The sequence below is a fragment of the Gambusia affinis genome, linkage group LG15 (genome assembly GCF_019740435.1).
Source record: "Gambusia affinis linkage group LG15, SWU_Gaff_1.0, whole genome shotgun sequence".
NCBI classification, from domain to species: domain Eukaryota; kingdom Metazoa; phylum Chordata; class Actinopteri; order Cyprinodontiformes; family Poeciliidae; genus Gambusia; species Gambusia affinis.
The window spans coordinates 17121422-17146374 of record NC_057882.1 but is presented as its reverse complement, the minus strand read 5'-3'; the positions used below and the strand labels follow the sequence as shown (position 1 = coordinate 17146374).

At 41.4% G+C, this 24953-nt stretch overlaps 1 protein-coding gene across 7 annotated transcripts; it reads right to left on the bottom strand.

Moving 5' to 3' along the window:
- Positions 1-1761: 1761 nt before the first annotated feature.
- Positions 1762-24389, bottom strand: p2rx1 (purinergic receptor P2X, ligand-gated ion channel, 1). 7 transcript variants are annotated; one of them, XM_044141433.1, is made up of 14 exons: positions 23603-24389; positions 12209-12353; positions 8839-8910; positions 8461-8518; positions 6771-6858; positions 6398-6478; positions 6005-6146; positions 5713-5858; positions 4564-4654; positions 4398-4463; positions 4197-4292; positions 2541-2630; positions 2368-2403; positions 1762-2283 (listed from the first exon to the last, which is right to left on the bottom strand). In XM_044141433.1, the coding sequence occupies exons 1-14, from the start codon at positions 23737-23739 to the stop codon at positions 2278-2280; spliced, it is 1254 nt and encodes a 417-aa protein (XP_043997368.1). In that variant the 5' UTR covers positions 23740-24389; the 3' UTR covers positions 1762-2277. The 7 variants fall into 7 exon arrangements, with proteins under 7 accessions (XP_043997368.1, XP_043997367.1, XP_043997365.1 ...); XM_044141432.1 differs by having other exon boundaries at positions 2368-2406; positions 23603-24216; XM_044141430.1 differs by having other exon boundaries at positions 2368-2406; positions 8449-8518; positions 23603-24214.
- Positions 24390-24953: the final 564 nt, after the last annotated feature.

The window sequence follows — 24953 nt, the reverse complement described above, 5'->3', positions numbered from 1 at the left end:
TAAAACTTTACCTTTTTCAAGAAATTTACCTTTATTTCAATTACTCTGACAGTGATTCCTTATGGGGTTCCTTCTCAAGACTTGTTTCACACAGGAAGACCAATGGCCGCGCACTGACTCCAAAAATCAATTCTTCATTAGAAATCTCCTTTGAGGACAATAGTCTTGGAGGTGAGGAGTAAACCTTGTCAATGAAACGCTGAAAAGACTTTTGATCTTTCCACCTGAGATCCGTTAATTTGGAAATGAAGGCAAAAAAGACGTTTTCAATAATTTTTTTTCTGTCTCTTGATGTGCAGTCGTCTCACTGAGAAGATGTCTGGGAACTGAATCAAATCCTCTTTCGGTCTCCAGTACGCAGTGTTTCTAGCGAAATATACATTCTCATACTAATTCTCTTATTAGTATGAGAATGTATATTTAAAGGAATATACACTAATAATACAAATTATAATACAAGTTTGGGAACTCTGGTGTTTATCTTAAAGGAATAGCTTTGGGATTTTTTTATGTTATATAAAGCTGTTAACAGTAAGGGTTCCCTTACTGTTAACGGTAATAATAGAGAGAAATTATATAGAAAGAGCCGCTAATGACTTGTCAGATGGGCACCAAAGTTGAAAAGTTGAAATTGGCTGTATAAAACAACTCAAACTAAAAATACTCACATCCATGAGTTGCATCATATTCAAATCTACATTTTGAAGATGCAGCTGTTTTGTTGCTGTTTTCTGATCATCTTTGACCCACCAGAAAAGCACAGGAAGCAGATGTATTGCAGCCATATTTCATCTAAGCTAATCACCATTTTTTAAGTGTATAAGTTTTAATATTTGCTATCATAGCAATGTATCCCACAGGTATGAACACTTTCCGTATGAATTGTTTCATTTGCTTAAATCAGCTAAATAAATGTGACCTTTTTAAGTGATTGATGTTCTTTCACTTTTCACAGTTTAAAACCTCTCAGGAGGCGATAATGCCCTGGTTTGTAGTAGGAAGAAGAGAATAAAGAATAAAATATAGCTGCATTTTAATTACAAATGTGCACAAAACTTTGTCGATATTCCACTAGTGTTGAAAAAACACAATTTCACAATTCCTGCATTTTCATTAAATAAACACAATTAAGATCACATATAAATAAGTATCTTCACCCGATAAGTCATTAAAAAAACATGCTGTCCTGTCATCCTCCTACTTCCTGTTGTCTTTTCTGCCAGTGATAACATCTGGTTATTGATCACATTACTTATGTGATGTGAAAAATGTTTCCATCCCAGTTTTGCGAAACACATATTTGTAATTCCAATTTGCTCAATAGTTGATGGAAGTGCAGCATGTGAGACATTAAATCTGAATTGTACTCATTCCTTTCTCACTTACTACAAACTGACTACAACACGACACATTTCTACAACAGGAAAGGGAGCCGTCGCTTAAAACGTCGCAGAACTTTAAGGAAAATCCAGACTATCCCTTTAACGTCTTTGTTGCTGTCTTGCTGTGACTGCCGTCTGTGCCTGCTCTCTGTTTGCTTACGGGCTCACATCTGAATGTACTCACTCCAGTAAATGGAAGCATGGCACATCCCTATGGAATGCAGTTACAATGTAAATATGTACCAATATAAACAAGCTATTTTTTTTTTGCATGCTTTTTGTATTCCTCTACAGTAAAACATTAAAAATATTCTCTAACCACCCGAACGTTTGCCTGTCGCTGTATGAGTAAAGCAAAAAAAAAAAAAAAGCACAACGGTTGAAGAACTTGTTTAATTTTGTTCAACTCTTCGTCACATGTGTGCACATGGGATGGATCGCTGTGGCGGCAAATGCAAACACAAGTTTGGTCTGTTTTTTTATGTGGAGTGACAGGGACTCTGACAGAGGTGATGAACGATTTGTCCACACAGAACACCAACGTACCACATCTTCTTCTCTCAACCGTTTGTTTGCAAACATGGTTCAAGTTGTGGAGGTTACACCCTTCTTGGGAACAACAAACACCAAAAAAAAATAATAATAATACACATGCAGCTTGGAAATAGATGGCTCGACAAACGGTAATGATTATAGTCAGTCATGTTGGCTTTTTGAGTGGGAGGAGGTCTCTGGTTGAAGATGATGCTGAGGATCAGAGAGAAACAATGTCTTTTCTTTTCTCAGGGGTCCGTCCAGAGTTGGTGTGCGTGAGTTTTCCTCCGTTTCCCATGACGTTGTTTCTGTGCAGTTCACTTTATGAAGCAGCTTGCACGCTGCCTTCTTTGCTTCCAGATCACTTCTGCAAAAGAATGGAAGGGAAAAGACCTCAGCGATCAACAAAGCTTTATTTTTCCTTACAGTCTATAATTCTCATTTCAGATACCTCAGTCTCTGTGGATCCTGCCTCTGAACCAGGATCCTGCTGGACAAAAGCCAAACCACAGAACAAGGAACCATTTAGATCTCTACACTGAGCCTCATCAATGCTACCTTTATAGAACACATCTGGAAATTAACAGAATCTGCTCTAATGTCCTGGTTTCACCTTGCACTCACATTGGGCTTGTCTTCATCTTGGGCTTGTCTTGAATTTGCTTCAAGGGTGGAATAGGCGTTAGAGTCTAAATCAATAGACTCATTGTCCTGCTGTAAATACAAAACGTTCTGCCTGTTTTAGTGGTGCGACTTCAGGATGGAGGAAAGTTTTTATACTATTGGTGAGGCTTTTGGATGGGTGGGAGAGGAGAGTTCTTCAGGTGGGATCAAGCTTAGGGATAGTGGACGCTTGTGAGGGGGAAGACTTATGGTTAGGGGAGGTTTTCATGCGAGTACCGTGTCTGATAACTGGTTGTGCTTTATATAACGCATGCGGCTCTCTACCTCTAGTGGTCTCCAATGTTAAGAACAAACAGCAATAACCTGTTGCCCTTAATGGATGGATGGATGGATGGATACATGACATTATGACCATAGTAGAATATTTGCTCCCCTTTTGGTGGTAAAAAACCATCCCTGCCATGGATTCCACAAAACCCCTAAAGGTGCACTGTGATATTTACACAGCTGCTAGAAGTAGATTCAACTATCAATAATCTCACATACAGTTGATTGGGTTGACATTTGTGGAACTAACTACTCGGCCAAGTCAACATCTCCAACCATTTTTGCTTTGTATCAAAGAAGAAATACACCGCTCCTCAGTCAAAAACAACCAGTCAGGAGGAGGGTCTTAGCGCCGTCATTCATGCTTGTGTTTTCACATCTCAATGGCAGAGAAACAACTTACCGTTACAGGAGATCTGTGTATCTGCCATCATTGATGCTTATGCTAACTAGCCTGACCATTCCTGACAGACTATGCCATTGGGGAGAAGCTGTAGTGTAGCACAGAGCAAGGGAGACTGGGGAACAGAAGTTGTGAGCAGTGCCTAGGCAATGATTGGCAGCGCTAAGACCCTCCTCCTGGCTCTGATTGGTTGTTTCAAGTTGGCTCTGGGAAAAGGCAAAGGAGCTCAATTTTTTTTTCCACAGATAATCATTCTCATGCTATACTGTCATGACAGAATTAAACAATATGTAAAGAATATCTTTTAGAAAAGTTACATTTTTAATCGATGTCTAATTTATTCCACCCACTTACAGGAAAAGCTCACCAGGGTTAATCTCAGTGGTCATAATGTTATGCTTGATCGGTGTATGTGACACTGAACAGCTAAAATGTCAAAGGTGTTAGGTGATGTTGGGAATTAATAATTCTGTGTTTTCCTCCGTCTCTTTGAGCTGTTTGCATGCTTACACACACACACACGCACACACACACACACGCACACACACACACACACACACACACACACACACACGGCGTATGTAAACAGAGCTAAAGTTTAGGGAAATGACGCACTGGGGACCGCCCTCGTTAGAGCGTAACTTAGATAGAGGCCTATAAAAGGAATTAGAAACTGTAGTTAGGTGCCATTTTGCTGTGTTCTCCCATAAGGAAAGCATGACGACTGCATTTTAGTTTTAATAAATGGAATTTATGAATTTAACTCACTGATTCTTCTTGAACCTCAAACATTACGAACCTAGCTGAAGAAAGGATCGTCTCCAACAGTGAAAACAATTAGCCGTTAGAACTTCCCAACAAGGGCTGGTGTTAGTAACAGTCTCTCTGCTGCCATCTTGTGTTTAAAATAAAGAAACAGAACTTACCTGTGTTTGTGGGGGTGTATATTTGAACTTCATGTTCTTATAAAACTCCCTTTTTGGTAGCAAATAAAGCAGCACCAAGTCACAAACAACAGTTGCCTGCAGATAAAGAGAATTTAAAGAAAAATATTTTTAGATTGTGAGTGACTCTTATTGTTGATGGATACTTTATTAATGTGGAATATAATCCATGCAACAACATACCACTCCAAAAATCCCCACGCCTGAGCCTATTGCTGTGAGTGTTGGGATTATGTCAAATTTTCTTGCCTTCAAAGGACACAGCTCCAGTCATACAAAGCTCACTTTTTAAAAATTATTTATTAATGCTAAATTCATACCAATGAAAATAAATATTTATTTTACTCACCAGTGACTTCACAATGACTTCAAACTTGATGCCAAAAACCTTAAGGAGGGTTCTCTTGGCAATTTTATCCTCCATGTAATGCTTTGCATACCTGTAAATGATCACAAGGACTGTCAGAACAAGACCTCACTGCTTCTACTTCATCTCATAGGTGTCGACTGAAAAATATAAGGATGTATAAATAGTACCCTCGCAACCAGTAAGCACCTTAATAGAGCACGAGAGAAGCCACAGAATAAAATGAAGCATTCTAAACCAATAAGAATATGTGTTAAACTGCCCGAGACAAGCAAACATCATAAAGTTCAAACTAAGCACATCTGAGGCAGGATAACATAAGGAGCAAACAATGACTTAAGTCCAGTCAATAAAATGAGCAGTTGGTGATGGAAAAACAAGGTTCATCTAATTAAATAGTTGAAAAAACCTCCTCCTTCTTCCTAGAATGAAACAAAAATCCTAGAACCTACCAGACAACAGGCTGATTCACCTGTTGTACTGGTAAATATTATCAGTTTTATATGAATACATATTAAAAATTACAATGTCATTGCACAGTTGACTTCTTTAAACTAGCTTGAGTTTCTAATATCAGCTTGATTAGCATTACTGTCTGTTCTCCGGAGAATGCTAATCCTAATTCTGGGATTTAAAAAGTTGCCACCATTTCTAAATCCAGAATGTTCCATAAATAACAGAGGAATCAGAAAACATGTTTTGTGTATGTTTAACCTTCCTGTTATCTGCTGAAAGTGGCTTTAGATATTGTTTCATAATCTATCCACGCTCTAAACTTCTTCACAGTGTTTTCCCTGATTTGCCACTTGTGTTCATTCAGTCTTCATGATGCTGTTTATTAACTAATGTAGCAAACTATTTATTTTTTGCATGTCAGAATAAATTAGGCAAAATATAAAATGCCTACTAAATGAAATCCCCTCAAAATGACTAAGTAATTTACTGTAGTTTGAGGATCTAACTTACACAAATGTGAAAAAAGTTTAAGATGTGTGACTACCCGCGTAAGCAAATACACAGATATTTTTGATATTTTTTTTAAATATCAAAATTGAATATCTTTAGATGAAATAACTGTCATCTGAAGTCTCCAAAACTGACATAAATTTGCTACTTGGTGTATTCTATCACCTGAAGTTATACCCAACCGATGTTCTGGCTTTATCGGTCTCACTTGGGTTTCCATAGAGACCGTGAAAGTTGTACTCTGGCTTACAGTGTTTTACATCAACGTCAAAGTTACATGTCCAGTCGATGACAATGCCAATAGCCCCTCCCTGTCAAGCAGACAAAAAATGTAAAAATCCATAATCAGACAATACATCTGCAGCTGTGATTTCACAAAACATGAACCTGCGTCATCACAACTCACTGATGCAGAGTCTTTATCAATTAAAACAGAGATGCTTTGCTGGAAACTTACCTCTTGGGCTAATTTTTCAAAGCTGAAGCCCGACAGTTTAACTACATCTCCCAGTTTGAATATTGGACAGAGGGGTTCTTTCTTTGGATGGAAAAGGCATTCGTTGATGTAGTTGTTATCAATTCCCTCCACCAAGTTACTCCTGCGAACAATTCGACTATCAGTAAAAACAGCTTTTCATAAAAGCCACTTCAGCTGGGTCGTATGCATTCATGAATTGAAAACGTTTTATAATCACAGTAATTTTACAGAATTAAACCGCTAATGAACTATTCACATGTTTAACAGAGCTCAATTAGGATTTTTTAATAGTTGTACATAAGCCTGTTGATTATTAATATTGAATTAGGAGTAAAGTTTGTCGTCTAGTTTTCATTTGGTGTGAGTTTTCACCTGGTGACGCCAAATAAAGGGAACGTTACAGAGTTTTTGATGAAAAGCGTGTGGTTTTCTGCGGACATCAGAAGAGGAGGACTGGAAAAGAAAAAGAAAAGAAACTCAGACAGTGTTTCTGCTGTTTTTATGTGTTTTATGTGTGGTTTTTTAAAAATATATTTAAAACATATTTTTATTTCAGTTCAATTATGAGGGAGAATTGCTTAAGCACAAACTGAATCAGGGATCATAACTCATACTTAGCTTCAAACATTAGCTGAATACACTGATATGTTTATAATTAAATTTAATATTTTCTTTATACTGACGCTTATTTTACAGTTTGCAGAATTATAAACTGTCACAGGATAAGATCACAGATCCCACGTACTGCGGAATAGTGCGGTCGTCCTCAATTGGGCACCATGCCAGCACCTCACAGGTTTGTGTTTTGTTGACACAGACTCCAGTCATTTGTCCTTAAAATGGGAACATGTAAAATCTCATGATCAAGACAGAATTTCAAATTGGAACAAGAATGAGACAAAAAAGTACATCTCACGCTCCGAGAGGCAGCGTCTAACAGAAACGGATGTCGCTTTTGACATTAAAGTGTTTTAAACACATCCTCTGCCTCCGCACTTCTCCTTATCTCTGATTAACATCAGCAGCGGCAAAGCGGGACATAAAAGTGAAGCAGAGCAAATGCTGAAATAGATAGTTTTTCTTTATCTTGCCCCTGATTCTGCTATATAAATCTATATAACTTCTGTGCACGTGATCGGTTCGCGGCAATCTCGTCCTCTCATCAGGAGAAACGTGCAGACATTTCACCGGCAGGCACGCGAGGAGCAGCCGGAGACCTTTCGCTGAAATTCACCGACCTGTTTGGCCACGGAGGCCCGTTCCCGCAAGCTTACATTTCCACCAGCCTGCCACCTCTAGAGGGACTCTGCCACCTCAAGGTGAATTTGATGGGTCTGAAGAGGACAGATCTAAAGCTTTGTTCTTTTTGAAGTCGATGTGGGGCGAAGTGAAGTGGAAAGACTCCGAAATAAAAAGCCAGAGACTGACAAAGAAGAATATGTTTACGTAACCGTTGTTTGGACCCATCAACGGTGCTCTCAAGTTCTGTCCAGTTGCTGTCATGCAATGAGACAGCTCAGACGCACAGCCTTAATCTGGTGCCTGTTTGCTTTAGATTGGGGTTTTAGGTCACAATGTAAGCAACCAAATGTTTGGTTGCTAAGCGTTAGAGTGTTGGTTTCAACCCAATGGCCAGTGGTGGACGATTTAGTAGTACTGAAATGAAAGTATTCAATCAAATATGAGTAAAACTTTCCTGGTCCAATGTTGACTCAAGTTAAAGTACGGTACTTTTGAAAATACTTCAGTATTCAAAAGTACAATTGATATTTTCCAAAATCAGCACAGTGCTGTAATGTTTTCTGAGCATTGGAAGTTTTTACCACATGTAAAAACTTGAACATAAAAATGCAATTAAAAAGACAACTATTTTTATTTTTTATTGTAATTCTTGTTATGTAAAATGTTCTCCATGGTTTTTTGTTCTTTTAGTTTTTTTTATTTTTCATTAAAACTACAATTGATGCCTTTGCCTGCTGCATTTGGGACAAGGAAAAAACAACAATGGTAACGTTAGGTAATGCCATACGTAATTTAGAGACTTACGAACATCAAACGTGGCGTTAAGACATGGCTTTGAAATGTAGTGGAGTGAAAGTCACAAGTACGCCAACAAAAAAATACCCAATTAAAGTAAAGATACTCAAAAAATGTACAGTACTCAAGTAACTATAGTCAGTTACTGTCCACTGTTGCCCATAACCAACAGCAATCTACGATTTCCATATAAATGTTTGTCTTAGTAGTGAGCTGGCAGTTCCAGGAAGCCCCTTCTTAGATTGCAAATACTCAGTGGACATCAGACTTTCCCGTCCTCAAGGGATCACTAAGTAATCTGTTTTCAGATACAAAATCAAAACGCGATACCGTGAGGCCACCGTGGCTTGATTGGCGCTCCGCATAGATAGTTACTCAGACTTTACCATGTCCCGTACGTTTGAAACTCCCTCCTACGCAGTCGGCGTTTGATGTGCAGTTGTGCTTGCCTGGAAGCTGTAAGGGGTCGAGAAAATGGGGTCAGTTTGCATATAACATGTTGGAATGTAAACAGACAGCCATCGAAGACGAGAACAGAGCAACACCGTCGGGTTAAAATGATCTCCCGTACTGTGTTAGTGTTGCATCATATTGAAGCCATTAGGTTTACACGGGTATTTCCTGCTACACAACAACAACACAAATGACCAATTACAGAAACAGTCTTGGAATGAGACACGATTCATGCTTTCTTTTACTATTTATGGCAGTGTGTAAGACAGACCAAAGGCAGCAGGTGGGACAGTAGCAGGAAAGAGGGGAGGCTTAGCACATACCTCTGGGCATCTTCCCATCTCCTGACCTTTGGTAATGATGTAGTTAGTCATCACTATGAAAGATGGGTCTCCCTAAAAGTTCAAAAAGAGTCACAAAACATAAATACAATATTTAATGTGAAGGTATATCTGTCATTATACTGCAGAGTAAAGAATGCAGTCAAGCTATCGCCTGAAGTGTTCACAACACCTGAATGCATATTGGCATCCATTGGGGATTGTTTGTGATGGACCAACACAAAATGGCACAACTCTTGAGTTGCAGAGATCCGCGTTTTGCATGAAGAAAGCCAAAATTAATCCTGTTTCCAGTTTTCTACAAGCCACATAGGAGACATAGCAAACATGTGAGGGAAGAACATGATCTGATCATATGGGAAATATTTGCAAATGGACTAAACTCTCAGCTTGTAAATGTGCAAAACTAGTAGAAACACATTAAAGCACTTCCAGCTCTAATTGCCTCCAGGTTTGGTCTATAAAGTATTGACTTAAGGGCACATGCATGTCAAATCCATCCCACACTTTCCAGATTTTGAGAAAAGATTTTAAATCATCTAATCTTTTCAGTCCACTTCACCTCTGGTGTTTGTTTTCCTTGTGTTAAATGAGGAGATTTTTAGCTAGGTACAACACGAACAGTATAAACCTGAACAAACTTGACAGATCTTCATCTCACATCTTTTTGAGAAATTTGACAGTTGTAGATTTGTTTTGAATACTTTCAAACTATATTCAAAACAACTTCAGGCTACAATGGACACAAGGAGCTTCTACATTTGTTAAAGTCTCCAGCTGATTATACATTGGGCAAATATTCTTCTACTCAACAGACTGTACTCTTGAAATCAGCCAAATGTTTATGATTTTGAAACTGATTGTGAAACTGGAACTTGTAAACATGAATGAATTCAGTTTTCTGTTTGGAGCGCATGCAGGAGACCTTGAAGAAAATCACTGCAGATGTTCTTCCTCTTACCGTGAGATCTGAATGGAAACAAAAGTAACAGATCTCTTTTGAACTCTTTTGAACTCAAGCTTCGCTTGATGAAGTGATAAGAAACCACATGGCAACACTTTCCAGTATTCAGCGCCTGCTGACATCACAAGGGCAACTTTGGTGTTTGGTGATTGCTGAGTCAGTGCAAAGAGATAAAGGAGAGATCCCAATGGGAAAACAATGAGGGAGTGACCAGCAGACACACTGTGACCATTCAGATTAACCAATCAGTGGCATAGCAAACTTTTCATCCACCCATCCATTTTCTGTACACCCTTGTCCCCAGTGGGGTCAGGAGGGGTGCTGGTGCTTATGTCCACCGAATGTTTCGGACTTTTCAAAATTGATTTCTTTTATTATGTTGTATTGTTTTCATAAGTGCTACAATTTGTTTAATAATTTCTGCCACTTGTTGTGGTTTCTTTTTTTTTTATTTGCTGGTTGTGACACTCAAGTTGCAAACGCAGACATCTGACAGGTGTGAGAGTGGAGCGCCTGTCCGAACTATTGAGCAAGAGTTTGTGAGATTTAAAAGCTCACACCACTAATTTTTGTTTGTTCACATGGATATGTGCGCTCGCGTCACGCTCAGGTTGGTGGCACAAGTAGTGTTTTTGAGTAAAACTGTGGGAACAGGAGGGTTTTGAAAAGCTCGTGTAACCAAGCATGGATCGAGTTGAAAACAAAAAAGATACAAAAATGCAGCTGGACACATTAATAGAGTAATCTGCCAGAAAGATTATTTCAACACATCAAAAATGAAGAACAAAAGGGAGAAACTGCTTCCTCCCTTCACAGCACACACACACACAAACACCCATACCATATAATCTAACTGGTGTTTCTCTCCATTCTAGTCTGCGATAAGGTTGTTTTCTAGCAATTTGATGTAACGAACTTCATCTCTCTCTGAACCTCTCTTCTGAATGAATCAAACATTTCCTTATAGTTTATTTAGGTATTTGGAAAATTCAAGTTATACCTCAAAAAGAATTAGTTTTCTTTTCAGAAAGAGAGAGAGAGAGAGAATCATTGACAGATGTTTTTGATAGAGTTGAGTCTCTAAGCAGTGTGAGAACCTGAGCACTCATTCTTAGTACAGTTCAAATTTAACCTGTATGTTTATATCTGTTTTCTTTACTCACATTTTAATAGAAACACCTTAACATGATTTAAATTTAGATTTATATACAAAAACTTTAAGTGAGTAGATGCAACATAATCTTTCAATCAATAGCCAAAGCTCCTCATGACCCACCATATTGGAGACTTTATGTAGCCCTGCGCTACATACGTGTGCTGAGTCTTAGTGAAACTTTATCTTTACTTATCTATAGTAGCTTTCGCAACTATCATTTTTATTGCTTAGTTTTATTCTAAAGATGATTTCAAGATCTCACAGTTGTTGTTTGTGATCCCCAGTTAGTCCTGACTCCAAGAATTGATCAGAGAATTTGTTGATGCTAACAATTTCTAATTCAAACTATGCTATTCATGCTAATTACCAGTATAAAACCAGAGTTTAAAATTTGAAATCTGAAAACAATTTCTGCCTTTCTATTAAAAGTAACGGTGAAACTTTGTTTTATATGGAGCCCTCTGTCACACACAGTGTGACGTCACCTCTAATCCTCACAAAAGTCAAAGCTTTGTAAAGGGTTAGAAATTAGCCATAAAATTCTAAACGTTGCCTCTCCAGTTTATTGCAACCTAAAGAATGACCATTTAAGATTTCTTTTTACACACGTCATGCCGGAAACTGATTCCTACTTGATCAAAGCACACAAAAAAGATCTTTTCATCAAGTTGGTAGTGTGATCCTTTTAAAAAATGTCCACCCCCAAAACTCAAACCAAGCGACCTTTATGATGTCTTTATGTTTCTTTCCCACAGGTTATAATCCTGGGTTAGGTTTTAGGTCAACAAATGTAGTTAACCGCAGTGTAACTTTCGATTTGTTGTGTACTTAGCTCATGCACACAAAACCATTTAAAGACAATCTTCTCAAACTGGGTGAGTACTACTTTATTGTCTGCGTATCATTTCAGTGTGTTCATAGATAGATAACAGAAATGCAAGCTGCTGTTTGACCGTTTGTATGACTTAAATTTTGTCATGCCTTAACTGATATGCAGTCTCCTTTTGAAAGCAAAGAGTTCTAACATTTATTGTCCGAGTCAGGCTGACTTTTCATCTGTGTGACAGTTTGATTTATGAACTATTGATGTTAATTCTTCCCTTTCTGAGTGATTGTCCAGACAATGCTCCCTGACTTGTTCCAGGTTTAAAGCAAATACTGGAGCGGTGTAGATAGCTGGCACTGGCTGGAACTAAATGACCTGGCCGGGCTTCGGCTGACCACTTACTGACCTGAGAAGGGAAGACGTAGTCGGCCACGTCCCAGACGGTCTCAGTCCCGCTCACGTTAGTGTAGCCCACTCCCTTCATTTTGGTGAGCACAGAGCTAATTGCCGTGTCTGTCGACTGGTAGCCTTTCTCATAGATGAAGACCCACCTGTGAAAGACACATCAGTCCTGTCAGCACCTCAACCACTTTCCAGCTCAATCCATCCAACCAAAACCCAACAGCAAGGTTATATACATGAGTGATTGAAGCATGACGTTCTGCACAGCCGGCAGCGTGTCTGACCGGGGACACGTGAGCAGCTCACTGTGCGTCAGCTGGTGTCTAAAAGAATAGCATACATACAAATTCACTAAATCTGACAAGCTGTTTCTCCAAATGTAGACATCTACTCGCTTCAGTTTATGATTTAAAAGAAAAAGAAAAAGAAGACGAAGAAGAAGCATAAACCGTTCCAGGAAGCTGTTGAGCAAGAGCAAGTTGTTCATGCAGAAAGTGAACTTTATCTCTGCAGAGATCAGAAATGAGGTTGTGCACATTACTGCATGTGGTCACAAGTGAAAACACAGAGCATCTCAGCTGTAAAGGATTTGGCAGGACTGCAGCAAATTTGCAAGGATTGCAAGAAGAGCTTAATGTCCATCTAAACAATAATCCAAAATTAGTGGAGTATTTGGATTCCAAATGCTCTAATAAAAACAATATAATCTGTAGAATCTGCTGCAAAGGGCTGTTGTTTTAAAGGGATACAGACCGATAAAGGACTCGCTCAGCGGGCCGAGCCTTTGATTGGAATTTTTTCATATTAACCATGTCTGTTTATACTGTATGACTGCCTTTAACTTTGCCTGTGTTTTCAGTTCAATCTGGAGAGACTCAGACAGAAAAGAATAAACGATTAGGAAATTTATTGACAAAAAATGAATAACAGTTCTTTGGCGCTCGGGCCCCGGCTGGAGATTTGAGCAGTGAATTCCGGCGAATTCAGATGAGCCCATCAACGCTGAATAGGGATACTCCCCCCGGGGCCCGACACTGGTGGTGGAGGTTGGGAAAGATGACGTCTTGAATGCTGGTGGAGAAGGGGAGGAGGTGGGTTGAGCACAGCTGGAAAGCAACTGGCGGCGTGGGTGTGGAGCCTTTTAACAGAGCTTGATTGAAGATTGGAGAAGGCGGGTCGAGGTCCAGTGATGAAGATGACGCAATAATTAGATGGAACGGGTGGAGCGGAAGTCTTCCAGCTTGAACTTGCGCCTAGGCTTCATTTCAATCTGGAGAGACTCAGACAGAAAAGAATAAACGATTAGGAAATTTATTGACAAAAAATGAATAACAGTTCTTTGGCGCTCGGGCCCCGGCTGGAGATTTGAGCAGTGAATTCCGGCGAATTCAGATGAGCCCATCAACGCTGAATAGGGATACTCCCCCCCAAAACTTCTGGGCCGATGCCAGGGCCGAGGCCAAGACTTTGCTACGAGAGGTGAAATGCAAATGGGAGAAATGGAGGTGACGGATGGCAGTGAAAACCTTGTGGGATGACGCCGCGCCATCTAATAGAAGAAGGCCGGCTGAGGGGTTACTTACCTGGTGTGGAGTTGGGCTGGTAGATGAAGGCCAGCTGGGGTGTTATTGGCGTGATGCGAAGTTGGGCTGGTAGATGTAGGCCAGCTGAGGGGTTACTGTCCTGATGTGGCGTTAGGCTGGGATGATGTGGAGCCGTGCAGGGGAATAAAGGTAGCTGGGGGTTATGAATATGTTTAGAGCTGGGTAAAAGAATAGCTACAATTCTTATAAAGGAAAGAGAGAGAAAGAGACGCCGATGGATACGAGTTAGCAAAGACTTGTGCAAAAGCTTAAAAGTAAGCTGATAGACATAGAATTTTTGCGAGGCCGCCCCAAAAGAAAAGAGAAAATGAACTGAGTGAAGTCGGTGAAAGAAAGCCGGTGGTAGTAATAGACTAGAGACAGGAAGAAAGACACCAGGAAACAGGGAGCTGAAGATCTAAGCAAAGCTGGGAGTAAACTCACCGGATAAAGTTGTTAGCTGGCAGGGACAAGAGATGGGATTACTTGAAATGGAACCTGAAAGTGGCAGCACGGGAGGATGAGCGGGGCTTTTATGAGTTCAGGACTTGAGCTCTTAAATGGGGTGAACCATCCACCACCAGCGAGTTGCGAAGTGCTTACCTAGGCACTGAGAGACCGTTGAGCTGCGAGAACGGCTAAGAGATCTGGACGAATGTAGGATGCGAAAGCTGAAGACGACCATCGGCCGAGTTGCTGGAGGGTTGACGTGGGAATACCCTGCGCGGCTGCGGATGTAGCCGCTCCTATTCTAAAGGAGTGGCCTGAGAATTGGCTAGGAGGGAGGTTGGATGCGGCTAGAAGTAGCTTCAGGTGTTTTAGGAACCAGGCCGAGGACATGGGGAAACCTTCGGGGGTTAGGAACAGGGGTTCAGGGGAAAAACTCAATTTGTGTCTTAAGAGCGCGAATTTGAACATGGCTAAAAAGGGGCAGAACGGACCATCGGTACGAGCTATGACGATGGTGCACGCACCTTTAGATTTAGTATGCTTGAGGGATAAGCTGTAATAATTAACGTGGAAACTGAGGTCAGAAACCGCTAGGTCTCTAGAAGGGATGAATGTGTTGTTTGGGGACGTGAACTCGCCTAGACGAAGGAGCCCATAAAAAGCTAAAAGAAACGAACTCGAGAGGAGGCTCTGGAGATAAGGAGAGTAGGAACTGAGTCGAAGGGTATTGAGTAACTTAATGAGAATGGGAAGTGTGATAGGCTTTCTACTATCTGGGAGGGAAGGACGAATGTTAGAAATACCCTTTAACAGAAGCTTTATAACGTTGTCACGAAAAAGGCTAACAGAAGAGGAAGACTGGGAAAGTTGGGAGAAAAAATTTATACCTGCGACGAGACTGCGGATATAAGAGGGCTTCAGATTAAGATGAACGAAGCAATGGGTAATGAAAGCGATGACTGAGCTAGCTTGAACGGGATAAAGTGGGGTCTTGTGAACAGAGCAGAAGTTTGCATACTTGTGCCAGGCGAAGGTGTAAGATTTGAACGTAGAATGAGCGAGGCCATTTTTAATGTAAAAGTTAGCCAACTGGAGCAAGGGTAAAAGAGAAGGGGAGATTAATTCAGGATGAGGTTTTCGAAGGAGGGAACAGGCGTCGGGAGGAGGTCGGCTGAAGGGCAGAGGCGACGAAAGGTCTGAAATTGAAGACGAGACAGAGCATCGGCAATGGCGTTAGAATGACCTGGAATGTGACGCGCAGAGAGGATGAAATTGTTGATCACGGATTGCCATGTAATACGACGAAGAAAAGGCATAATAGACTTGGAAGAAGAGCGGCCTTTACTAATAGCTTCGACAACTGCGGCATTATCGCAAAATGCTACGATGTGCTTGCGTTTCCACTGGCTTCCCCAGAGGCAGCATGCTGTAGCAATGGGGACTATTTCATAAAAAGCCGAAGATTTTGACCGAGGAACCGAAAGAGGCCATTTCTCAGCGAACCAGCTGCCCTGAAAAAAGCCCCCGTATCCTGCGGAAGGAGCAGCATCGGTGTAAAACTGGGCAGAATCAGCAGAGAGGATGACGTCATCATAGAAAAAAAGAAATGCCGTTCCAGGAGTTAAGCAGGGAGGACCAAAAAGCGAGATCAGAGCGGCAGCCGTCATCTAAAACGATTCGATCGAATAGAGAGGGAACTGAATTAGCGAGGTCGAGCAACCTGGAGATAAAAGAGCGACCTTGAGGGATTATGCGCATGGCGAAGTTAAGATGCCCGAGCAGCGAGAGAAGCTGGCGCTTGGAAAGAGTCGAGGATGAAAGATGAGCTTGGGAGATTTCACGAATGCGAGCTAATTTATCGGCTGGCAGCGAAGCTACCATTTTTTCCGAGTCCAGAGTGATGCCGAGAAATTCTAATTTTTTTCGCGGACCAACAGTTTTCTCCTCGGAGAGGGGAACGCCGACGCGGAGAAAGAGGTCTTTCAATTTGCTAAGCGAACGGGGAAAAGGGTGGGGCGGATCTATAAGCAGAAAGTCATCAAGGAGGTGGAGCACGGAGGGAAGTTTGACAACATTTAGCAGAATCCAGCAGAGAGCTTCAGAAAATGAATTAAAGAGACTGGGGCTGCTCCTGCATCCAAAAGTCAGACGGACAAAGAAATAAAACTTTTCGTCCCATTTAGCACCTAGCAGGTGCCACTGTGAGGGATGCACGGGCAAGATCTTAAAAGCGTCAGTAATATCGGCTTTGGCCAGCCACGCTCCTGGACCGGCTTTCTTTATTAACGCTATGGCATGATCTACTGTGGCGTAAAAGAGTGAAAAGGGTGGCTTCGGGATAAGGCTATTAATGCTAGGGTGGGAACCAGAATGAGGCGCAGACAGATCAAGAATCAAACGTTTTTTCCCTGAATATTTGCGGATTGCGACTCCGAGGGGATTGACGCGAAAGAGGGAGAAGGGAGGGGAAACGCAGGGGCCGATGACGTAACCTTTAGACACCTCTTTCTGTAATAATTGGGAGACGGCGCTCGGATCAAACAGCGCTGATTGGAGATTTGGAATGACTATAGAAGAAGCGGGGGGATGAGGTATACCTATGAAAAAACCCTGGGAGAGACCAGTGATTAGGAAATTAACGAATGATTGATCGGGATGATACTGTAAAAGAAAAGCCAATTCGGGAACTAAAATGGGAGTCGAAAGAAATTGGAAAACTAATTCCTGAAACCTCGACGGTTTCTGCTGGGAAAGGTGCGGCGGGGGCAGACGGACTTGGGATGAGCGTCCCTGCAGAAACTACAGATGTGAAGGAAAGCACATTTGGGAAATGAACAGACGCCTTCATTAAAGTTATTGCAGATAGGCATGTTATTATGAACCTGCACCTGTCTGCCGTGACGATCTTGCGACGGGATTTTGAGAAGAGATGGCGGAGAAGCCGCGGCGGGAGGACCTAGCTTAAACGGGAGAGATGGGCAGAAGGCGCTTAGATGGCCCGAAATGCCGCACAGGTGGCATGAAACAGCTTGGGTAAGCATGATGAGAATCTCCGTATCCAGAGTAGACCAGTTGAGATTCAGACCAGAGCGGGAGAGGACGGCGGCAGCTTTGGTAGCGAAAGCTTTGTGATATTGATAAAATAGAGATCGACCATATTGCAAATGAAGATCAGCGATCAATGCCAAATATGCATCCAAGTCTATTCTGCGCTCAGGGTAAACTGAACAGATGACATCCCTAAAGACACTGAATGCGGCTAGGAACTGCCCGATAGACAAATCTTTCGAAAGGCGGGGATCCGAAGATTTAATGATGGCTGAAAATTGATCGGATGAGGCAATACTTTGGTCGACTACGGGAGAGGGAAGGAGAATGGAAGCTAAATTGATGTACTGTCCTTGCAGTATCTTTGAGCGCAGTCTGGGAGAGATGTTGGCGTGCAAAGGCGTATAAGCCGCACCTGAAGGCGGCGCAGGCCGGGCGTTAGCGAGGGTGAATACCGTTGGAGGTGGCTGAAGAGAGGGAGGAGGGGCAACTGGAGCGGCAGAGAAAGGGATTGAGGACGCCACCGCAATGTTAGAAGCACCGTGTTGAAGCTGGTAAGACAGCACTGATAAGGAACGCTGAAGAGAATCCATGGAGGCGACGAGAGAGGACGCAAGGACCTGGTCAGAAGAGGGGGGGAGGGGAGGCAGAGAGTGGGGACCTGAGGAGGGACCGGGGGCTTCTGGAGGCACGACGGGAGCGTTAGGAGGAGGATTAGGATTTGGCGGTGGAGCTGAAGGAGGCCCAGGTAAACAAGAGGACAACTGAGAGGAGGGGGGGCGGCCCTTGCGTCGCTTGGCTGGAGGAGCGACGGACTTGCAGGATCTTTTCCCGCTGACCGATGAAGGGGGAGCAGGGGGAGACGGAGGAATATAGGGCGGAGAGGTGTCGATGAACGGCATGAGGGCAGCGAGAGAGGCAACCTGCGGAGATTGAAGGCCAGCGGCGAGGGAGACGCCTTTGGATTTAAGGAAAGAAGCTGGGGAGAGGTGGTCCGGGCGCATGGCCAAACGAGAGCTGCGGCGGACGGGAGAGGAGGAGGGGGGAGCTGGATCCTCACGAGAGGCGACCGGAGAACCAGGAGGGATATCGGACTCGAAGTCTGACATGACGAACGCGTACCAACTTGAGCACAGCTGGAAAGCAACTGGCGGCGTGGGTGTGGAGCCTTTTAACAGAGCTTGATTGAAGATTGGAGAAGGCGGGTCGAGGTCCAGTGATGAAGATGACGCAATAATTAGATGGAACGGGTGGAGCGGAAGTCTTCCAGCTTGAACTTGCGCCTAGGCTTCATTACATATTACTATTTAAAACATTAGTGTGGGAGAAGCCTTGGATTCCTCTGAGGAGCAGGAACGCTACCTTCATGTCGCGGAGAATGTGACGCTGTACAGCGACCAAGAAGGACTTCAGAATGAGAAACAAGGATCATATCTGGAGGGAGATGTGGCAGAGTGTCCAGTCAGTTACCAATTACAAACCCAGTAACAGAGCTGTGGACGATGTTTCTTTGCTTAATACTTATTTTCTCACCTTCATCCGCTGGCAGTATGGAGTGAAACATGTTCTAATTCGTGTTATCTCAGTCTGCCTGAGATCTTCAACTACTATCCCAAGACCAAGAGTCCAAAGTGTTTTTCACAGTAGAGTGTGAAAGAAAATGGCATCAGCTGAAAATGGCACAAATGTTGAAACTTGGGTCCCCAAAGATGCTAGAGTGCATTTTGGAAGATTGCTTACACGTAAAAGAAAATTACCAAATTATTTGAACAATAAAGTAAATATTCTTTCATATGCTTTTGTTCATATGTTTAATTTTGCCTCATAATGGACCAGGTGAAGCTTGTAAAGTTAGATGGCAACCCTTGTTTAATTAAATCAAGCTAATCAGATTAAATGTCAAGTCACTATGGGTAAGATTATCTGCTGAAAATATATGCCTAGAATGCACATCATGTTAGAAAATGTCATGTAATGCTTTACTCTGATTTTTCTGTAAAGAAAAAAGCACAACATTGCTTTAAGAGGTCACAGTTTAGTCCACATTTTTATACACAAGTTAATTCCCTCCAATGAGCTCTTCCTGATTAAATCATTTAGAATTTGGCCAACAAGCAGAAAAATGTAAGGGGAGGCCGGACATCCCTGACAAAACCCTTTATTGATATTAAATCGGCTTGATTTAGCATGTAGAAGTTTTATAGAACTGTTATTATCTCTATTAAGTGTCTTAAAAGCTTTCATGAAAAACGTACCAAAGTTAAAAAAAGGACAATGTGTCAAAAATAAAGTTGTGACTAACTGTATCAAAGGCCTTTATATAATCTAAAAACAGAATAATTGGATCACCAGGGATAAGATCTTTATAATCAACTAAGTCTGGCACTAATAGAATATTATCAGAAATGTTGCGTCCAGGCATAAAGTCATTTTGAGATTCATGTGTAAAATAATTTCAACCATTTTTCAGTATTTTATCTAAAATGAAGGCCAAAATTTTATAGTCATTATTTAACAGCATGATGCCACGTCAATTATCTATTATTAAATGGTCTTTATTTGGTTTATGGGTCAGAGTGATAAGACCCTGTTTCATTGAAGGGGGTAGTTCTTCATTGTTAATGGATTCATTATGAACTGTGTGAAGAAATTCAGAAGTTTCAGTCGAGAATTTGTGATCAAATTCTGATGTCAAACCGTCATTGCCTGGAGACTTGTTGGATTTACTGTTACTGATGCCCCATTTTATCTCCTCAATGCAGAGTATTCCATCACAATCCTCTTTTAAAGAGTCATAAGCTTTGTTCACGTCTACTAAAGAGTTTAATACATCTGTGCCATTTGTGCAGTTATCATTTTTATATAGATCGTTATAAAAATTTTATATATATTTTTTGAAATTACTGAATAATCTTCTGTTACAGAATTATTTATATTTAATTTGGATAATTTCTTTCAGTTTCTTTTTTCCATGTTAAAAAAGTATTTGCTATATTTTTCACCCTCCTCAGTCCATTTTAATCTGGACCTAATAAAGGCTCCGCGCATCAACTTCTAAGTAATTTTAAACTTCTGTTAAAATCATTTGAAGGCTCAGAATCAGTCCAGTACCAAAGACTCACCTGGTATAAATTAAATTTTATTGAAAAAATGCTTTAGAGAAATTTATTTAGTCAAAGAATGTCATGAATGTGTGTAGAGCTGCACCGATTGCAGTTTTCTGGCCAATCCTTGGTTACCGATCTCTAAAAAGCCTGACCTGCAGATTTTGATTTTGGTTGATCTTATTTATTTTTTTTTGTCTGAAATGTAGCTAAATATAGCAACAAAGTCACTGAGTTGGCAACAGTGGGGGGAATATTGTTAACTCTAAACATTCAGACATGATCTGGTGGGTCGGTCTGTCAGTCAAACCTCTCACTGCACAGCAGAAAAGGACAGAGACTGATTTTTAAACCTTTTGCTGACAAAGATAAGATTAGAGGATAAGATGGGCTTCACGCTTTATCGGCCAATCACGATCCCCCAAATTAAGGAAATCGGCGCCCAGAAATCAACTGGTCGATAAATCAGTTGTCCAATAAATGTATCCTATATTTTACATGTATATATTGTAAACAGCACTGCCAGAGATGCAATACGTTTATAGCAGGTGTGTGAATGTGTGACAAAGTCTTTTTTTTGTTCACCTTGCTGATCCTGGACCACATTACTTTACAGAATGATCTAATGATCGGACTGCTGATTGCAGCCAGTTTACATTGTTAGCAGAACTAGAGGGCCCCAAAACCAGATTTCGCTTCGGGCCCCATCGAGGCTTGGGCCGGCCCTAGTCTTTCCTACAACATTAGAGCTTCTTGTGATAATATAAAAGCATGACTGCCGGTGCAGAAATCTGGTTTTTAACTGTTTATTCTTTCGAGGTTTGTGCTGATGAAATCTTCTGTTGTCAAGGTTTCGGTATCAATGCCAGGATTTGAGACGTTTGTGATGATTCCTGGCATGTTACGTTGCTTTGTGTTTGCATAAGATCACCGGGAGGGACAGGCAACAGCAGGTGTGCACTGGATATCAAGATATCATATTCACACAGAAATCCTCTGCCGAACATGTGGAGCTGTTTTACGCTGGGTGTGAGGAGCAATTACTCACTGGCCTGACGCCCACAAGACAACGAGTGTTTCATCATTTGTCTTCAGACAGTGGAGCACTACAGAAAAGAGTCATTCTGAGTACACCAAGAAAATAAGTTCAGCACAAAAGGCTAAACTGGGGGGAAAAATGTACAAGCTAATGAGCTAAATGAATGTGGAAATAATGGATGGAGGCTGTGGAAAATGTTAATCTAAGTGAGATTTGCTTTTGACGGACAGAGAACATAAATGCAATAAAGAAAGCTTCCTGATGTGTGGGAGCTTTTCTTCCAGCCGGTCTGCAGCACTGAGATTAATCTTCCAATAGTGAGTAAGACTGATAAGAAAGAGCAAGAAAATATTGCATGCAAGCTAAAAAAAAAATAAGATAATGATTGACTGACATTGGGTTTTACTTTAAGATATAACTACGACTCTGTTAATTCTCATATTCAACAGGACTTAAATAGATGGACAGCTCTCACACTGGATCTAAATTCAAGAGTTTCAGTCATAAAAGTGCCATAATACTCTGTAAAATGTCTGATTTGTCTTTGCGTGTCCATTGAAAATAGGAATAAAAATGAAAGTGGGAATAAAAAGAGAGATATTCACAAAGAGATGTATCGATTTGCTGATGATTTTTTTTTGCAACATCTTAATATTTCTCATTTAAAAGTTGTTCTTCATTTGTCTCATCACTCAGCAATCTGGCCACAAGGTAACAATGTATAACTTCTAACTTTCAGATTTCTACTGATTACTTGTTGAGCCTGACCTGAGGTTAATATGAACATGAACATTCCTGACAAGACTGTGTTTGTCGGCCCCGGCGCCACCCTGACCTGTCTGTGGGCCGGCTAAATTCTGAAGAGGAGAAGCAGGACAGCTTTCCAATTACATCTTCTCTGTGGGACTTCGCCGTTGGCTCTAATGTGGCCCGATAGGCTGCAAGAGGCTGGTGACAGAACGGGAATGAGGCATGGTCAGCCCGCGACACTGAAAGACCAAATTCAAACGGGTCCCCCTTTTTTTCCACTCACCTTTCTACCGATCTCACCACTGAACTATCTCACCACTAGCTATCACGTTTTAATAATCATATATTCCTACATGCAAAACCTCCATTTTGTGTAGTAGAGTAATAGAAAACCAGCTGGACCAATTGTCATTTTATGCATGTTGTTGATTCTATCACGGACCTCAACATCTCCGGTTTCTAATATACACACGCGAATGCAAGTGAGGACATTTTCAAATCACCATTTTTATTGGCGTTTTTATTACTAGTTGTTTTTAAATTATATTAGAGTTGAGGTGTGCATTGAAGATATAATTGCATAATTTTTTATTTTTTATTTTTTCCAGATGTCCGGCTATGTGTGGACAAGGCTTGAGAAGAGAGAGACAAGGACAGAGAAATGGAAGGACAGGAGCAGAGAGTAAACATAAATCTGCTGCTAGGATTAAGAAGGTAGATGATACACTATAAAGTTGTAAATTCTGGCCGTGTTATATCATTTTCTTTCAGAGTTTCATATTTGGGGGACTGTCAACGTCACCCTGAGCAGAAACACGTCAGCGGTGTTTAGCAGCGAATTGTGCAGCGCTTGATCTTTATCCGTTGTAGCATATGCCTCAGTGTGTTTCATCACACTCGCTCTTGCAGGTTCTGCTGCTCAGACGCGCAAACTACAAATAAAACTACATGTTGTGCGAATGCTGTAAATGAGACAGGTGTATTTTGAGCAACTAAGACCAGAAACCACTGAAACAATTAGCCCATTAGATCTACTTTAGTAGACTCCTGGGTGTCAAAGCATGTTTGTGGAGGGTGGCTCGGAAAACATTAGTGAAGAGACGTGCATTTTTTTAAATGTTTGGACTTGTCGGAGCAGACAGGAAATATCTGTCCTGGTACGTCAGGATCTTCTGCCACGGCTGCCAGTCAAGGCTCTTCGATTGTTAACGACCAGTGTTTGCTCTGTCAACAGGACATGGTAAGCCAAAGTATATCAGTTTCCCACACAAACACTTGGTGCACTGCAAACAAAACGTCTCTGTTTCAGCCAATCTGGCGAGTCAGATTGGCTCTTTCAAACCCATAAGAAGAGGAAAAAATCCTCAGAGGTCACGACATCTTCAATAAGCAAAGAGAAGAGGAGATGGCTTAAAGTGTCTTACCCGATGATGTAAACCAGGACCCCCAGCTGGATGAGTCGGCACACCACTCCCACCCTCCTGTTCCTCACCAGCACCTGGCGAGGGGTCTCGTACTCGAAGAAGAAGTCAGACAGGGCGCTGGTGATTTGGTTCTTCATCTTTTCTCTCCAGCTGACCCGCAGACAGGAGGGCCTTCTCCTGTCACCTCAATCGCATATATGTATGTAAAAAAGAAAGCAGGAAAAAAACAAGTCCCTCTTTCTCTCACTCTGAGTCTGTGCCTCGGCTCCGGGCTTGCAGAGACACTCCTCTGCTAACGTCTGACACGCTTCATGAGATGAAGTAAAGAAAGTTCCTCCCTCCAGCTCGGCTCTGCCTCCCTCTCTCTCTCTCTCTACTCGCTGGGGTCACCGTCTCCTCAGACAGTTGTGTTTGATCATCATTTCTTCCTCTTCTTTTGGCGTCTCTTGTTTTTTTTTTTTGTTATTTTTTGTTGTGCATCCTCTTAACACAATAAATAGGTCAGAAGACATTTGTTTGACTTCTTCAAGTTAAGAACAGTCTTTAGCTGTTGCGTTGAGAACCGGACCTCCTCCTCACTTAGAGCAATCAAACCTTATCATTTCCACCGAGGCGCTCTTCCTGCATGCAAGCCGGAGATAAACACCAACACAGCGCGTGCATTTAAGCTTGCTTTCCGTTTCTCTTGTCACCATTTGCCAGAAGTTAAGCCTTCTTAAATTTTTATTTTCACTCTATGCGACTGTATATGGGCGTGTCTGTGTGTGTGAGTGTGTGTGTGTGTGTTTAGGGGGTGTTCAGGAGGTGCTTTGCATTCCTAATCTTCCCTCACAGGATGTGTGAAGCGGCAACTTGGAATTATGCAACAACTGAATTGAGTGAAAATAAGGAAATATTTGCCAAAATGATAGACTTATGACTTGTTCACAGAGTTTTGACATTTGGGCTCAACAACCAGCTCTAAATCAGGGCAAAGCTCCTGATTTTTCTAAAAAGGGAAAAGCACGTTTTGAAATGTTCCCCCAAAATGCCTGTTTGGAAGGATTTGGCAGGACTGCAGCAAATTTGCAAGGATTGCAAGAAGGGCTTAATGTCCATCTAAACAATAATCCAAAATTAGTGGAGTATTTGGATTCCAAATGCTCTAATAAAAACAATATAATCTGTAGAATCTACTGCAAAGGGCTGTTGTTTTAAAGGGATACAGACCGATAAAGGACTCGCTCAGAGGGCCGAGCCTTTGATTGGAATTTTTTCATATTAACCATGTCTGTTTATACTGTATGACTGCCTTTAACTTTGCCTGTGTTTTCAGTACATATTACTATTTAAAACATTAGTGTGGGAGCAG

What these genes read in the sequence shown, in the direction of transcription:
- p2rx1 (XM_044141430.1), bottom strand. Translation starts at nt 23,739, where the DNA reads ATGAAGAACCAAATCACCAGCGCCCTGTCTGACTTCTTCTTCGAGTAC. An exon ending in TTGAAAAATTAGCCCAAGAG is followed by an intron (nt 5,859 to 6,004) that starts GTAAGTTTCCAG and finishes TCTGCTTGACAG; the next exon opens with GGAGGGGCTATTGGCATTGT. An exon ending in ATACACCCCCACAAACACAG is followed by an intron (nt 2,631 to 4,196) that starts GTAAGTTCTGTT and finishes TTGTATTTACAG; the next exon opens with CAGGACAATGAGTCTATTGA.